Genomic DNA, 17,680 nt, shown 5'->3' with positions numbered 1-17,680 from the left:
GGGCAAGCCCAGAAGATTTCTCTCAGAATGGACGCTGGGCAAACATCTGTAGGGGAGCCAGATTTGACTTTCACCGCTAGAGAAGATAACGTCTCTCTAGTCATTTCAGGGATGTGGACTAGATAAAACCTATTGGGAGGGGGTTCAGGGGCCGGGGGGAGTGGGGGAGGTGTGGGTATGTTGGCCTTAATGGCTTCGATTTTCTCCACAAAGTAGTTGTTTAGGGAGTCACAGAGGGCTTGGGAAGGGGAAGGTTTTAGGGAGGTTCTGTCTGACAGGGCCAGCTCATGAACGGTGGAGAAAGTTTTTCTAGACTGGTTTCCTGATGAAAGTATTTTGTCAGAGAAGTAGTCAGTCTTGGCTGAGAGGATTGCCTTTTTATATGCGTTGAGCAGAAGTGAGTAGTGCGCTTTTAAAATTGGGCAGTAGGAGCACCTCCATGCGCATTCGACCTGGCGGGCAGCTAGCTTCTTTCCCTTGAGTTAATCGGTGAACCATTTATTAACGTTGTGGGCACGTTTCACAGCAACGCGTTTCAGGGGAGCTACCTGATTGCAGGACCTGGATAGCCAGTCATTCATAGTGGTGGCCTGAGAAGACGGGGAGAGTTCCTCCAGGGCCGGGTAGGAATTTTGAAGAGTGAGGAAGAGGGCAGGAATATCGGCCTTGTTCCAATTGCGGGCCCAGATGTTCCTTCATTACATTTCAGCTGGGCGGAGGCCAACCAATTCAAAACAGAAGAAAGACAAGTCTGGATCATAGCAGTGTCCAAGTCGGCACCAGGCCAGGTAAACAGCAGCTGTGTGTCATCTGCATAGGCTATTATTTTGGTGCCCAGTTGTTCAGCCAAAATAATCAGGGGGGTCAAATATATATTAAATAACAGTGGACTCAGAGTTGAAGCCTGGGGTACCCAAGTTGAAAGAGAATTCGCTGATGATGAAAAAGGAGGTAGCCAGACCTGCTGAGACCGAAAGGAAAGGAAAGAAGGCAGCCACTCAAGAGCCAAACCAGTGACACCAATGGCTGACAGACGAGAGAGAAGAAGCTGATGGGGCACCGTATCAAACGTGGCAGAGAGGTCCAACAATATTAGAACCGCTCTGCCGCCAATGTCCAAACAGTCCCTAATGGCCTCCGAGATTTCAACCAAAGCCGATTCCGTGCTGTGGGCTGCACGGGATCCGGACTGAGCAGGGTGGAGAGCATGAGCTGTTTCCACAAATGTATTTAATTGACGGAAGGCCATTTTTTCGCAGACCTTGTCCATCGCTGGTAGAAGATAGATCGGCCGGTAATTTGCTGGTACCGCTGGATCAAGGCCAACTTTTTTCAGCAGTTGCAGGAGTTTGGCCTGCTTCCAGTCATCCGGGACAGTTGCCGATCTAAAGGAGAGGCTAATAATTTCAGTAATCTCCTGACTCACCACCTCAGCCACCCCTCCAAGAACCCGCGCTGGACAGGGATCGATAGGTGAGCCTGATTTCAGGGATTTTAGGACTGCTAATGTATCATCTCCCGAAGGTGGGAGAAACTCCTCAAAGGTGTAAGCCCCGGAACAGGGAGGAGAGGAGGGCACAGGAGCCAGGAAGCTCTGACTAAGACAGGTAGTCCCTAGGCTGGCCTTGATCCCTGCTATCTTTTGATCAAAAAATGAGGACAAACCCTCACACAAGAGTGCGGAAGATGGCACTATTGGTTGCTTGGCGCAGGGGGAAAGAAAGCTATTGACAATGGAAAAAATGTCCCTGCTGTTAATATTAGTGTTGGACCTGGCCCTTTTGGCAGGTTCACCCCGAGACTTTTTGCTTTTTCCTAGCCTGTTTCTGGAACCTGGTGGTGGTGATTTTAGGCCTCTGCACACTTTTTCACTGTGGTACAGTGTAAAGTGCGTGAGCTCTCTGTGAATGTGAGGTGAGTGACCTGCCCTCCCATAGGAATGAATGGGGAATATGTATGCCCATGATAGTTCCTGATGTGTGGGGAGTGCAGGGTCGAGTTTGGTATGTGCAAGCTCGTGAGATTGAATGCTGCGTAATGATATATGCGGCATGAGTGTGTCTAGTGTAGAAGTGCCACTTTTAGAAGGTGGCATATTTGTGTAATTTGTGTCTGGGGTGTGATTGGCTGGTGAGCCTGGTCCCTGAGTTCCTGGGCCTGCTTGTGGATTGACTGTCTGGTTTGAGGGTGACAGGGGCTGGGGAGCCCCAGGAGGTTGTCTGAGTCAGCCCGTGGATGAAAGGCTGCATCTGCTGCCAGGGAAGTGGGAGGAGATAGCACCTGGGAGTGAATGAGGCTGTGCCTACCTGCCACAATCCTGGCTCCACCTCCTGCTGGGCGACTGTCACCTCTGCCGCTCACACTGAAAGGAGTTCCCTATAACCAGTTCTAGCTGGTTCTCACACTGCCTGCACCCTTTAGACAAAGGATTTTATAGTATAAAAAGGGGCTGTGTCCCCTTCCAAAATGTTCTTGTTTCTGACTTGAATCCTGCCAGGGGATTGCTGCTGCTTGGGCTCAGGGGAAGGCTTGCCTCCATGAGCCCTGCCCAGCCCCTGGACACCTGATGGACTTTCCTGGATGCCTGGAGGACTTCTGGGGGACCCCTCTGCCTTGCCTGGGCTGATTGGGGGGACTTTGCTTTGCCCCTTGGAATCTCTGGGACCTTTGGCAGCATGGAGAAGCTGCATTTCCCTTCAGATAACTTTTTCTTGCTTTTGCCAGGGCTTATTATAGCCTAAAGCGCCTGGAAGCGCTTTTCTAGCGCTAGGAGCGCTGTGGATTGTCATTTAGCGCTGGGAGCGCTTCTTTTGCTTTGCAGGTGCCCACCCTGCTTATGGTTGCCCTAGCGAGTGCCCACCTTGCTTATTTATGATTATTTTGTCCCCTGGCAGGTGCCCACCCTGCCAGGGACCTGGCCGCTATTTTTATACTTTAACTCGAGGGAGCCCACTCCTCGGTTAATTCAGCCCCAGCCTACGAGTGCCTGAAACGGGCCGCCGCGCTGCCCGCGACGACCAGGAAGTGGTTGGCCGGCCGGCCAATTGCAGTGCGGCCCGGCCGGAAGTCCCGCCCCGCAGTCCGGGGAGAGAGAAGATGGCGGCGGCAGCTGTGTGGCTCCGGTGACCGAGAGGGAGCCCCGAGAGAGGGAAGCATTGCTTTCGTTGCCGGTCTCCCGGCAGAAGAGGGAGACCGGAGATGTGCCCAGGAGTTGCTGGCTGGAGGAAGTGATGTGCTTCCGCGGCCCGGGGCTCCCGTAGCTGTGGAGAGCCCCGGGGTCGCCAACCTGGAAGTGCGGCCAGCCGGTGAGTGATCCAGGGAGCTGGGGAGGAGAGAGACGGAATCCGAGTGGCCCGTGTATGCAGCGGGCCGCTCCAACGTGGAGATAGTGGTGGGGAGGGCCCTGCAGGGTACCCCCGCCTGTGACTGTGTCAGGGTGCTCTGTCGGCACCCGGGCGGCCCCATGTGCGAGAGGGCCGCCCCAACGTCCTGGGGGCAGTTCATGTCTAGAGCCTCGAGCCTCCCTGCCTGCAATATGGTTTTAGAGCCCTGAGAGGCTCCTGGGCAGTTGTGAGATTTCGAGTCCCCCAGAGAGGGACTCCAACGAGGGGCAGAATTGTGTTTGAGCCCAGAGAGGCTCCCCGCCCATATTTGATTTACGAGCCCAGTGAGGCTCGAGGTGCCATTGTTTTAAGAGCCAGAGAGGCTCATGGGGGCATCTCTGTTTTAGAGCCTGTGTGGCTCCAACGTGCGCAGTTCAGAGCCTGTGGGGCAGGTTTATTCTAGGGGCTAGTGACAGCCCCTGTCGCAGTTTTGTTTCCCAGCTGCCCAGCAATTGGTGGGCAGCTGCACCGTTTAGGTCTTGTGATTGTTCCCAGGTGCCCAGCAAGTAGTAGGCACCTGCAACGTTTAGGTTTTGCGCCGGTGGCGCACCCCTGACTGGCGCTGCATGGCAGCGCGCCCTGACATTCTGGACACAGGGCTCTTTTAGTCCCTTTATTAGATGGGGGCTGGTATGTGATTTTATTTAGGTGCAATGTGATTATCTATGTGATGGTAATTGCCTAATGTGAGTTTTGCACAATGTGATGTGGTGCTAGGAAATGTAATGCATTTAATATGATTACGCACCTTGATCTTACACCTCTGAATGTTTTTATGCATCATGTGTTTTTGCGCTATTGAGTTATGTTCTGGCACCTCTGAATGTTTTTATGCATCATGTGTCTTCCCTGATTTTACATCTCTGAATGTTTTTATGCATCATGTGTCTTTCTTTCCCTGCGCTGCACCTCTGAATGTTTTAGGCGTCATGTGTCTCCTAGCGCTGCACCTCTGAATGTGTTTGTGATGCATCATGTGCCTTGTTCTTAACACCGCTGAATGTGTAGGTTTATGCATCATGTGTTTCCCTTTACTACTCCTCTGAATGTATATTTATGCATCATGGGTAATGTGTTCTTTCCTAGACCCCTAAACGCTGTGTGATACTTAGGTGGTTGTCCGTACACCTCTGGATGTTTTTAGGCATCATGTGTTTTCCTTTACTACTCCTCTCAATGTGTTTCATGCATCATGGGTACTGTGTTCATGCTTATACCCCTAAATGTATTTTATTCTTAGGTGGTTGTTCTTTCCAGTACAGGTGGTACTTACCTGTTCCCAGTAGTTACTGGATCTGATTTATAACTGTTATTTTGTGCTATACTTATTCTATTTTCAAGAGTGTTGATTCTGAGAGTGGCCCATGTGGCCCTGTCCTGTAACTAATACCTTGTGAATATTGCCCGTGCCAGTTGGCACAATGTACATGTGTGACTTCTATCTGATGTGTTTTTACAATACAGAAGTTATTTTTATATAACCTTGTGTGGAGTTCCTTTTGTGGTGTGCCTAGTATGTTGTTGCTGTTGTGCGCTGGCGCAAATGCTTTACACATTGCCTCCGAGTTTAGCCTTACTGCTCGTGCCAAGCTACCAGGGGGTGAGCAGGGGTTATCTTGGCGTGTGACTCTCTTGCCCTGACTAGAATGGTGGTTTCTGCCTAGCTTTGGCGTCAGCCTTAGCCTACCAGAAATAGCCAGTTCTAACAATTAGCCTTAGCAATCCTACCCGCAAAGTATTCGCTCTTAGCTGTTCTAATACTGGCGTAATACTCCCTCTGAGCTACCCGTAGGGCCTCTTTGGCAATAGGGCAATAGGAGAGTCGCCAACGCCTTTCAAGTATTTTACAACCTAGCTTGAGCTCTCGCAAGGACGGCGAGAACCAGGGTTTGGAGGGGGTAGAGCGGATTTTCGGTCTGGCGTTCCCTTTGGAGTCGGACTCCACTCCTGCACGGATCCAGGTATTAAAAGGCTGCACAGCAGTGGTCACCTCAGTGGCAAGCACAAATGTGATTAGTTTTGTCTTTATAGTCTGTGGGTGAAATGTATTTTAAAGTATGTTCATGATATATTATTTTCTTGCTTTTTTGTATGACAATTTGAAACAAAAAAACTTAAAATAAATAAGTGTTATTGACTGTTAGAAAAAATACGTTGTGATTGCACCTATTGAGTAGTGGGCTCACAAAGGAAACTAAGAGTGTATTTAAGCACAGTCAGTATTGGCATTTGTTGAATTTTCTAAAAGTGGCATTTTCAGACCTGCAATTTAAAAATCAACTTTACTAAAATGTGTGTTTTAAATTGTGAGTAAAGAGACACCAAACTCTAATTTGCTATCTGCTCCCAATGAGAAATTTCACTTAAAATATGTTCTAAGGCAATCCCCTGTTAACATATTGGAGAGATAGTCTTTGCATTAGTGAAAAATGAATTTAGCAGTTTTTCACTACCAGGACATGTATAACTCAAAAGTAAATGTCCAACTTTTTAAATACACTGCTCCCGGCCCATGGAGCAACCTAGGACCTACCTTAGGGGTGACTTACATGAAATAAAAAGAAAGGATGGGTCCTGGCAAGTAGGCTAACTTGCCAGGTCGAAATAACAGTTTAAACTGCACACACAGGCTCTGCAATGGCAGGCCTGAGCCATGTTTAATGTGTTACTGAGTGGGTTACACAATCAGTGTTGCAGGTCCAGTAGTACCATTTAATTTACAGGCCCTGGGCACATACAGTGCACTTTACTAGGGACTTCATGCAAATTAAATATTCCAATTGTAGATAAGCTAATGTTACAATCTTTCGAGAATAAAGCATATGCACTTCAGCACTGGTTAATAGTGGTAAAATGCCCAGAATCCTAAACCCAGCAAAAATGAAGTCAGCAAAACAGGCGGTCAGGAGAAAAAAGTCAGGGAAACCAAGCCAAGGATGCCAGGTCTAACATATGTACCCACAGCTGAAGTTGGGGAGAGTTACCCAACCCTGTAGGAGTTCTTTTCACTAATGCAGAAGAACCTGGAGAGGTCTGTGCCAAGACTGTGTTCCGCCGCAAAGTTCATTCCCTGTTGGGAGATAGACCACCTCAACAGTTACATTAACTATCTGAGGGGCCTGTGTTCTGCCTGAACCTGGAACTGAGTGCCAAACAGGTATGTCCTTAGCTTCTTCAGCGCCCAGACGACAGCAAAGTCTTCCCTCTCAATCGCGTTCCACCTCTGTTCCCTGGGAAGTAGCCTCCTTCTGATGATGGCTACAGGCTGATCCAAGCCCTCTTCATTTAGCTGTGATAGCACAGCCCCTATGCCATGCTCTGAGGCATCCATCTGCACAACAAACTCTTGATAGAAATTGGGTGCCTTGAGTGCCTATGATCTGCCTATGATCTGATGCTCATGTAAAGCGCTCTGATTCCTCCGGGTCTAGCCAGCGCTATATAAAACTTTTAAAATAAAATAAAATAAAATAAGGTACCATGCTCATGGCTTCTTGCAGGGCGTGAAAAGCTTTCTGGAATTCCTGTCTAGATCACATGACATGGCTGCTTCTTGGAAGTCACCTCTGTCAAGGGGGCATCAATGGAACCATACTCCTTGATGAATCTCCTGTAATTACCAGTGAGGTCTTAATCTTGGGCTGCAAGGGCTGCACCTTGTTGCCTCCTGCTTAGTGTCCCAAGAAGACCACAGAACGCTGCCCTATCTGGCAATTACTGGTATTGATAGTTAGGCCTGCATCCTTCAGTGCCTGAATCACTTCCTGTAGGTGGTTCAAATGGTTCTCCCAACTGGAGCTGAAGACTGAAATGTCATCTAAGTGGGTGGCACTAAAGTTCTCCAACCCAGCCAGGACCTGATTGACCAGACTCTGGAAGGTGACAGAGGCATTCTTTAAACCAAAATGCATAACATGGACCTGAAAATGCCCTTCTGTAGTTGAGAATGTGGACCTCTCTTTAGCCCCCTCAGTCAAGGCAATCTGCCAGTACCCAGACATTAAGTAAAATGTGCTGGGAAGCTTTGCAGATCCAAGCCAATCTATGGGCTCATCGGCTCTAGGGATGGGGTGTGTGCCAGTCCCAGTGACTGTATTGAGCACACAGTAGTTAACACAGAACTGAAGTTCAGGTGTGCACCAGGTAGGTGACGTGGCTCTTGCACTCCTTTACCTCATATGGACCAGACCAGTGGTCCTGGAGAGCATAAGGCTCCACTGGCTTCATTACCTACACTTTTTGACCTGGCTGAAATTCAACCAGAGTGGTATTCTGGTCATATCATTGTTTCATGCCCTACTGGCTAGCTTCAAGGTTCTACTATGCGAGCTTCCTGAAGTGGTTGCGGAACATAGTCATGTAGCCAACTACATCCTGGTGTGGCTTCTTGGGAGCTTGCTCCCAGCCTCCCTTAACCAAACTGAGAGGTCCTTTCATACAATGTCCATAAAGAAGTCCAAAAGGGCTGAAGCCAACCCCCTTCTGTAGAACCTCTCTCTATGCGAACAGAAGGCATGGCAGGGGAACGTCCCACTTACTCCTCATGGGTTCAGGTAGACCCAAAATCATGCCTTTAAGGGTACGGTTGAACCTTTCAACCAACCCATTGGTTTGGGGGTGGTGAACTTAGAGGTAACACCACACTCCTGCCACATGGCCTTCATGTAGTTGGACATGAAGTAGGTACTCCGGTCAGATACCACTGCCTTGGGGAACCCCACCCAGGTAAAGATCCCCATCAGTGCTCTGGCTGTGACAGGTGCAGTCACTGTCCTGCCTTCAGGCACCGGGTGGCATGGTCTACCAAGACCAGAATGAATCTGTTGCTCATGGCTGTCTTGGTATCCAGAGGTCCCACAATGTGAAATCCAACATGCTCAAAAGCTGTACTAACAACAAGGAAAGGTTGTAGGTGGGCCTTGTACCTCCCCCCTGACTTGCCACTTTCCTAGCAGGTAGGACAAGACCTACAGAACGTATCTGAGGCCTTTCTCATTTTAGGCCAATAAAAATGGGTGACAAGCCTGTTCAAGGTTTTGTCTTGGTCCAAATGACCTGCCAGTCGCACATCATGAGCCAGACCCAGTAGGAAAGTCCTAACGCACTGGGGTACCACCAACATATGTGTTGCAATAGCCTTGGGAACCTTAGGCTCACAATACAGGAGATCATTCTCCGAGTAAATCATGTGCTGTCCAGAGGCGTCACCAGCTTCCTGGGCCTCAGCCCGCAGCTGAAGACCCACAAGAGTAGGGCACTCTTTCTGCTCCTCGCAGAACTCTTCCCTGGAGAGACCCCCTTCCTGCTGCCAATTGGTCAGCTCAGGCAAGTTCCCCATGTCAGCTACATCTTCACCTGTAGATAAGGGTGCATCCCCCTCAGGTTCCGCCTCCTCCCGGGCAATGGGAATTTCAGTCATGGGTTTCCCGCGTCCCTTGACCTTCATCATTTTGGCAGTCTCCTGGGCCATTGTTCCAGGCTCTAAGTCTTTCTGACCACCCTCATGAGCTGCCAAGGACTGTGTGGTCAGGCACACCCACTCAGGTAACCCCATCATCTCCAAGTGTGATCCAAATGGTGTGCTCCAGGTCATTGCTCAGCAGACAACCCATAGGCATGGACAAGTTCACAGCAACCTTCAGCAGACCCAAGGGCCCCTCCACCCATTAAAGGAAACCAGAGCCACAGGGTAGTGGCTGTCACGGTTGTCAGCAGCAACAATTTGGTGGAACATGTTAGGGACTACCTGCTCTGAATATACCAGATGACACCTGACGATAGACATGCTGGCTCCTGTGTATCTCAGAGCCTCCACTCTCAGCCTATTGATGGAAATCCACTCACTGTTCTTTCTAGTATTGTCAGGCATGTGGGTTCTCTGTACCATCTCTCTATCACCCATGGACACTAGGGTTAACTGTACACTCACCCCAGCACTATCTAGGGCCATCTCCTCTCCAAGCTCTACACTAGCCAACCCCAGTGACTGCCCTCCGATGTGGGTCTGTGCTCGACTGGGATACTTGGCATCCCCTTTGTTGTGCCCTTCCTGCTGGCACTCATATCACTTCACTGGAGCCTTCCCTGCAGGCTTATTAGCAGGGAACCATGTCCTTTTCTCAGCAGGGGTATGGGAACCCTACCCTCAGAACTATGTTGGGGAACTTTAGATAACTCCTTGTTCTCCCCCCCCCTTCTTTTGTTTCTGACCTTGCCCACTCATGTCATGATCCCCCCCATATACATTCCTATGGACCCTGGTGCTGACCCAGCAGTTTGCCTCCTTAGCAAGTGCTCTTGGGTCAGTCAGCTTACTATCAACAAAGTGTTGGCGCAAATCTGAAAAACAATAACTCAACAAATACTCTGTTGCAAACAAATTATACAGCCCCAGATAATCTTTCACCTCACTGCCCTTCATGCAACCATCCATTGCCATCCAAAAGATTCCACACAATCCACCCAGGTCTGTTGGGAAACCTTCTAGTCATCTCTGAACATTTGTCTTTAGTTCTCTGGGATCAGACCAAACTTTCTGATTAGGGCCTCCTCCATGGGGAGATTCCTCATCCTGTCACTCCCTTGTAGCGCCAGTAGAGTGCCCCTCCTTTCACTAGGGATATGCCTCCACAAACTAGATCCCCAGTCTGCCTCAGGGACTTTGTGCATATGCTGGGTAATAGTGTACGCCTCAAAGCATCTGCAAGTAGTCTCCCACCACAAAATCAGACCCCAGACCTTTTGATATGTGAACCCACCTGTCAGAGGCCAAGGAAAAATTGCTGCCACCATCGCTACTGGACTCCACCTATCTGGCTTTGATGTCCAGCTCTCTCAGGCTCACCTCCTGAGCCAACATCATTTTTTTCTCTTCAGTAGCCAATCTTTTTTGGCTCTCCTCCATCTCCATGGCAAGCATTTCCTCCTCTAAGGCTTTCTCCTTTTCTAATTTGAGCCAGTTCCAATTTAAATGTGCTCTCCTCCCGTCTGTCCTCCAGCTCCTCCTGGGACATGCCTTTGGATGACACACTGCTACCTGCCATGGAAGGTGACTGTAGTTCCTGGGAGTAAGTTCCTCTCCTCCCCCACAGATAACAGCCCAAAACGGCTTCTCAGACCCTGGTCCAAGTCATCCTCCACATCCAGCTCCTCCTCAGCCACACCCTCCTCTGGGCTCTCATTTAATGCAGCATGGGTGTCGGCACAGGCTCTCAGTGCCGTGTGTAGCTCCACCTTCCTGGTGGTGCTCATTACAGGATGCCCTAATCACTTGCAGAAGTCCTTAAGCTGGGCTACAGTGTAACTCTAAAGTTTTGCCAGCTCAAACTCCATTCCCTTAGGCTTAAAAACAGAACCACCAATTGGAGACATGATTTAGAGTAAAAAGCTAAAATGTCAATCAGGGAGAATTAAAAATTTTTTAAAGCCAATTGAAGAGCGTAGACTAAAATGGTAATGGAGATCAGAAACAATTAATTCGAATTTGTCTAGATGTGAATAATAGTGTACACCAAATTACTGTAAGGTACTGCACAACACAAACCATATCATCACTGTTGATCGCTAGTGCTAGAAATGGGGTTTCTGGCTGGCTAGGGAATGCACCTAAGCCAGGCAGAACCCACCACTCCAGTCAAGGTAAGTCTGATACACACCGAAGATATCCTGTGCTCACCCTCTGGTAGTTTGGTGCAAAGCAGTCAGTCTTATGTAAAGAGGCAATGTGTAAAGTATTTGTGCAGTACTAGGATTACAGTAACATAGCGAAAACACCACAAAATAACTCCGTGCCCCAAGAGTTGGCAATGTGAGATTCCTCACCTGGGCCGGACACTGGTGAGTTCAGCCGCCTGTGAGTGTAGTGCTGCTAGGGTGACCAGGCGGGTCCTGGTGGTCACAGTACCTTTATTGATTTGAACTGTTGTGTATCAGGTGGGCTACCGGTGTCGCAATCTCCTCCCTGGAGCCACGGCGAGTTGTCTTCCCGCTGCACTGATCTTTGATGAGCAGGCGCAGCAGCCTCCTGCAGTTGCGATTGAGGGCGGGCTGTTGCGCTGCCGCTAGATCGGTCTCTGCCTGCAGGTTGGCAGGGACGTGGGTTCTTTATGACCTCACAAAGTGCTCCTGGGTTTGCAGGTTGAAAGGTCCCCCGGCTTGGGGACGGGCTGGGTTTGCATGCACTCGCCACACTAGGCTGAGTTTGGGCACGGTGGCGGTACTCATGAAGTACATCTACGGCGATCTCCCCTAGGCAGGGCAGACAGATTGTAGTCGGCCTACAACACAGACATGTGCGCAGATAGCAAACAGCAGCAAAACACTTATTCTGTTGAAATATCTGCACATCATTTAATACATCAGAGAGAAACTGTGGAAACTGGGCCTGGATCAGCCCCTTATGTTTAAAGTGCCTGGAGGAAATAGGTGATTTCTACCTCCACTCTACCTGGCAATGCCTGGTTCTTCAGAGGTGCTGCAAAGCAGTGTAGAAAACCCAATCCGACATTGTGCTAATCTTTATTACCCACACCAGGAAAATTATACTCTTAAATGTTTTTGGCAAAATTGATATCAGAAGATATCAATAAGTAGGTGTTGGTGAGTCTGGAGTTGGTAATTGCCAAGCGGAATATTGCGCAGACATGGAGGGTGATGGTGGCCATGAATTTGATGAGTGGACAGCAGGGATTTTGGAAAAACAAATGCACGAAATAATTGATGTCCCAGGAAACATGATTGCATCTGGGGGGTGGGGTTGGGTGGGAATATTCGAGACAGCAGATTCGACTGCCACTGGAGGTCTGTGATTGAAACTAATGCTGCATTACTCTGTGTTGGATACATTGGAGCGCCTGCCCGAGACTCTGATATTGAGTGATGGCTGCATCCAACTGCATTCACTCTGTTTGAATTACAAATGGTAATAAAATGGTCTATAAGAAAGGAACGAGGGAAATGTGCAGGCGGCATTGCTTCATAGGGCCAAATTCAAGCCCTTCATAGGTCTTGTGAAGGGACGGGTCCTCTTACTGGGACTCTGCGGGACACTGGGATTCAAATCCTACTAGGTTGCAGAGACGTGTCAAGCTAGACTGGAGAGAAGGGGGCCAAAGCGCATTGCATTTGTAAGACAATCCCCAGCGTCTAGCAGAGGGTAAAGGTGGATAGGACGCTGGTAAGAGATGTATTGTCCGCCGCCTTTAGTCCCTGTAAGACAGGGTCTCCGATGGACTGTTTTAAGAAGCGCAGGTAGGGAGGTGGGGGCCTGCTGCCTCTAGTGCCAAGAATCCCTGGTTCTCCCTGACGCTGGACAGCACGTAAACAAGCGCTCTGTTGCAGGATGTTTACTCGAGCGCTTCACTCCAGCATTTCTTCCTCCTCCTGAGCAGAGGATGCAGATACGATGGGGTATGCACGACACACCTGAACCAGTCTAGAACGACACGCTTTCTTCTTTGCTGTAAAAAATGTACCCCGGAGCCACTGAGAACACGAAGACCCGTGCTGCTCTCGGGTTTGCAAGCCTCTGTTTAAGGACAAAGGAACAAAGAGCAAATGATGAAGAGCGTCTCTCTCTTGGCATGATGCTTAACCCGCATGCAGCTACACGCTCTCAGCCTTTCTTCCCTCTCCCTCGTCTCCTTTCAGGTGCCCTTTTGTACTTTTTACCTTGTATAATATGGAGATGTTGACACTCTCAGACACCCCCAGGCAAACACGTCTCATTATAAACTTAACCCCAGTGAACTGTGCAGGAGCAGTGTTTGTCCTGGACAACGTCAGGGGTTCCTGCTGCCACCAGCCTCGCTCAGACATGTACAGCATCCGAGTGGCACAGAGAACACCCACACAGTCTGTGCCAGCTGGGCTCACTGCCCGGGGGCATGCTGCTATCAGGATCCACGAGCATCAGTACAACCCTGGGACATCTGAGCACATCATTGGTACCGAGGACTTTCAGCCGGACTCAAAATGTGCCCTATCCTTCCCCCTGCCCCCCCTCCAGGATTTCATCACAGCATTTGTAGGGTGAATAATGGGGTGAGCAGTGTGGGTACGCAGACCGGGCGATAGACCCTGCAGTTCTGGAGGTGACAAATCATTCAAGTACTTGGAGGTTGCTTGGAGGTTCACCCATCATGTCGTGGGAAGTGAAAACCTGGGCTGTCGAATGAGTAACTTGTCTTGGTGAAACCTAAAGTCAGAACTGGATGGGCTGTTAAATTGGACTATTTTGTTGTCAGATTCCTACACCTCACCTGTGCCCCCACCTCTGCATGGTTTTATCTTACTCTTTGTGTACAGGAGTTGTAGCAAACACATTGAAAATCATTTGAACTCCCATCTGGACACTACCATTACGAAAGCAAAGAATTCCTTAAACCCTGAATGATAGAGATGATAGATGAAGTTTAATTGGCTCGTCTAAATAACACCTTGGTACCCTACTGCTCGAGTGTGCTCTCCAGCCATTGCGATCTGTTTTGATGCCGATGTGACAAACCCTGGAGCAGTTCTGTGTGCTCTGCTGTCAGTAGAAGCAGAAGTTCACTCAATTTTGACTCATCAATTTCCTGTCTCCCTCATACATACTTGCTTGATATGGCTGGATATCATTACTGGCAAAGCTCACATTATTATCACACTGGTTTGTCACAACTCTGGCTGCACTGTTTGCAGATGGCATTAAATCAGGCACTTCATGTGGAACACCAAGAGACCCTGGGAGGGAGCCCTGCGATGGTATTAGTCACACAGACCATTTTGGTGCTATGGAATGCTTGATGTCACAAAATATAGTGTGATGTCACAGACATGTGTGGTGTCAGAGAAAAATGTGATGTAGCATTATTGTTACGTTAGAAAACATTACTGTGAAGGCAGATAATTCTATTGTGATGTGAGGGTAAGTGGGTCCTATCATTAGAGCCCTTCATAATCTGTTGCATCTGATCGTCTCAGATCAGTACCACAAAGATCAAAGATACCACTATCTTTCTGACGTCTTACACGCCCTGTGATGATTTCATGGCCTTATATGTTGCTTGTTTACTGTTATTCGTTGCCGTTCTATGTAAAGCGCTTTGCTGCCTTTTGCCCAACGCAGTCAGGAAATCCTATTGTGGTCTTATGGAATGATTTGAAATGTCATAGAATCCTACTGGGGTGCTAGGCATGTTTGTGTCATCAGGGAATTCTTTTGTTAAATAAGTGGGTTATTTGGTTGTCTGCAGTGGCATTATGCAAAATGATTGGTACCTCCCTGCAGAATATGATGAGGGGCCCATATCACCTACTCTTCAGGACCCCCTAAAAGGTAGGTGATCCTTTACCACCCGCCCCCCCCCCCCCCCGTGCCCCAGGGGCCTGCATTACACCCCTGGATCTCTGTTGTGAAGCGTTCAGAGCACATAGAGTACACACCATCTGCATGAAAGGTAGTGCTGTTTTGAACATATTTTCTGGCCTTTCTACTTATGAGTGCATCTCCCATTTGCTGATTGTGAAGCAATCCCTTCTTGGGCGTTAGTTTGACATTGAGCGGTTCAAGGACCACCTTACCTGACTGAGCAGATTGCATGAGATGCATCATCAGGACCAGAGTCACTCTGCGGCTGGAGTCTTCCCACGTCCGTCCTGGGACCGATGTGTGTCATCACCCTCTGCAGAAGAGAAAACAACATCCCTGCAGTATCCTCATGAAGATGCCAGTCATGCCTTGATATATGTCCATCTTTGACTCATGTACAATGACTTCCTTAAAATGGCACCCCCGCAGCTGCAGACCTATACAAGCCTGTTGAAGCAAGTTTAACGACTACCATTTTATTCGTAGCCACCTCTGCTTCAGAGCAGCAGCAGGGATAGTATCAAATCACGGATCTCTGATTGGATGCTGATAGAGGTGACGGGCCTGTACAGAAAATTCTGAAATGTCATAGGAGTCATGTGCAACCTCTTCCAATGAAGGTGGATGGTGAGAAAATTACATCAGCAGTTATGCTGGCACAGGGGTGGGGGGTTAAATCGGGATGGATGAGTGAAAAAGCCAGGGACATAAGAGAGGCGTTGGTGCAGCAGTGGATTGGAAAATTGATATACTGAGATTTGCAAGTTGTAGAGCACAGACCATTACTGGAATTCTCTTGGTGTTTAACCAATAGGTGTTATTAGTCCCCCACTCAACAGCACTTCTTTTATTGATTTCAGAGATGGACAAACGGGTGAGTTGTTCCTACCAACATCCTGTCCTGCAGGTTAGACACACACATCCCACGGGGTGTTCGGCCTAGTGGGGCGAATGTGCTGGGCAGTGGCATGGGCGCTACTTTCTCTAAAGCAGGCAGGCGATATGGGGCATAGTCCCTGGAATGGTTAGTAAGGGACAGCGATAAGTTGTATGGAGTGGGCCTAGGGCCAGACTGGCCATAGCAAGCACTGGGCGTTTCCCCGATAGGCCGCTAGGGTGGGGACCAGTTTTGGACCCCTGGGGAGCAGTTTTTGTTACCGGGGGTCGGCAATATCAGCCCCCTGTAACAAAATCATCCGAAACCGGCCCTTGCAAACTGCTCGGCTGCACTCCCCCTCACCCCAAGGGGGGTCGGCTGAGCAGTTTGCCAGGGCCGGTTTCTGTTCCCAGTTCGGCCCTGAGTGGGCCTCTCCCACAACCTGCCCCCTATACACTGCACCTGTTACACTACCTATATCTATACCTTTGCAGGTAGGCAGTGGTTATGTGCAGCCATTTTTTAAAGGTTAGTCTACAGGGCATTGGCCGTCTCCCGGGTCTCTTTTTTTTATTTTATTTTGATATATTTCTCGAAGGACGTGCTAAAATAGATGTGGGCGAGTCAACACATTAACAGGAAGAGCTGAGCCATGAACATATTTGGCATGTAAATCGAGCAACAAACATCCTGTTAGAACACAGTAAGGTGTCCTCAAAATCTTCACGTTTCACCTTAGTACATCAGATTCTAGCTCTTCCTCGAGAATTATCTATAAAAAAGTGATAGTTTTTAAACAGAAACTGAGAAACATCCCTCCCCCTTCCATGATAATGCTTTTAGTGAACTAAGAGGCAAGTTAGTTGTCATGGGTACGCTGTATGTGGCCTAGATTCTTATTATACGAAAAGCAACATGATAGTTTATTTAATCAAACACAAGTAGTTTTTGTAAGCGTAAATCCTCAACTCAGGTAATTGAAGGTGCTTCGATATGTGATAATGAACAGAAAAAGGAGGCTCAGTGAAATAAAGTGTTACCTACCATCACACAATTTAACCAAGCAGCGAAGACGGGATTGATATCGGATTTTCCAGTTTCACAGTGTACAATTCAGACACTAGAAGGGTATTTCATTTTGACATCAAAAGTTAATGCTTTGCCCTTAATTCCTAAAGAGATTACCGTATTGACAGGCAGAATCCTCATTTTATTGTTGCCCGTTTCACATACCACGGACTTTGCCCTGGGACATGCGAGCGCTTGACAACAGAGACAGACTTTACATGCTTTGTCCTTAATTCTGGGAAGGACAGATTAGTGCATGTGTGGCAGACAGAAGCAGCATTTTATTGCTGGCAATTTACCGTACTGCAGGCTTTGCCCTGGGGCATACGAGCGCTTCACAACACGCTCAGACTACCCTTTATGTTCTTTACATGACACAATAGATTTGCCAGATTCACAGAAAGTGGAGTGAAGGCCGGAATTTAGACCGAGTTCCCCATGTTGCCTGATGGACAGCTGTAGCAACAAAATCACATGGCCTCTTGTGAAACCTTGGCTCGTTTTAGGCTTGATGTTTCAAGAGGACCAAGAGCTGACCCAGAGCTAAGCATCTGGTTTAAGCTTTCAGTGGCTTGGCCATCTCTAAAATCAGACCACTTCATGTGCTCATATATAATCAGTGACATTTTATGAAATGTTACTTCATATCATTTCAGCGACAGATTCTTTTCTAAATAGGATCCACCTTGTTTTAAATCCTCATTAATGTAAATGGCGTAATAGCGTGACATAGCATAACTGACAACACCAAATGAACCATAGCAAATAACACAACAACATAGAGACCACAGTACAACATCCGAATTTCCTCTACTCTGAAACTCATGCTTCTCACAGAAAGCAAGTAAATTTATGAATTAGGGTCCACAGGTAAAACCTAGATACTTTTCGTCACTGAACAAGCTATGTTCTCTTGGGCATTGCCACCAACTGATCAATAGTTACATGCATGGAATGGAACGACTTGGGAGAGGGCTTCACGGTGATACATACATCATCAAG

The 17,680-nt window shown here is 48.4% G+C and overlaps 1 protein-coding gene across 1 annotated transcript in view; it reads right to left on the bottom strand.

Moving 5' to 3' along the window:
• The window catches only part of LOC147730267 (uncharacterized), a 545,933-nt gene that overhangs the window by 24,259 nt on the left and 503,994 nt on the right, over positions 1-17,680 (bottom strand). Inside the window, exon 17 of the mRNA XM_086954056.1 lies at positions 14,946-15,046. Within this exon, the coding sequence (XP_086810182.1) occupies positions 14,988-15,046 (59 nt within the window). The 3' untranslated portion in view covers positions 14,946-14,987. The remainder of the gene's footprint in view (positions 1-14,945; positions 15,047-17,680) is intronic.

Source organism: Lissotriton vulgaris, chromosome 2_1, assembly GCF_964263255.1.
Source record: "Lissotriton vulgaris chromosome 2_1, aLisVul1.2, whole genome shotgun sequence".
NCBI classification, from domain to species: Eukaryota; Metazoa; Chordata; class Amphibia; order Caudata; family Salamandridae; genus Lissotriton; species Lissotriton vulgaris.
The sequence above is the reverse complement of the archived record's forward strand: the minus strand, read 5'-3'. Positions and strand labels throughout refer to the sequence as shown.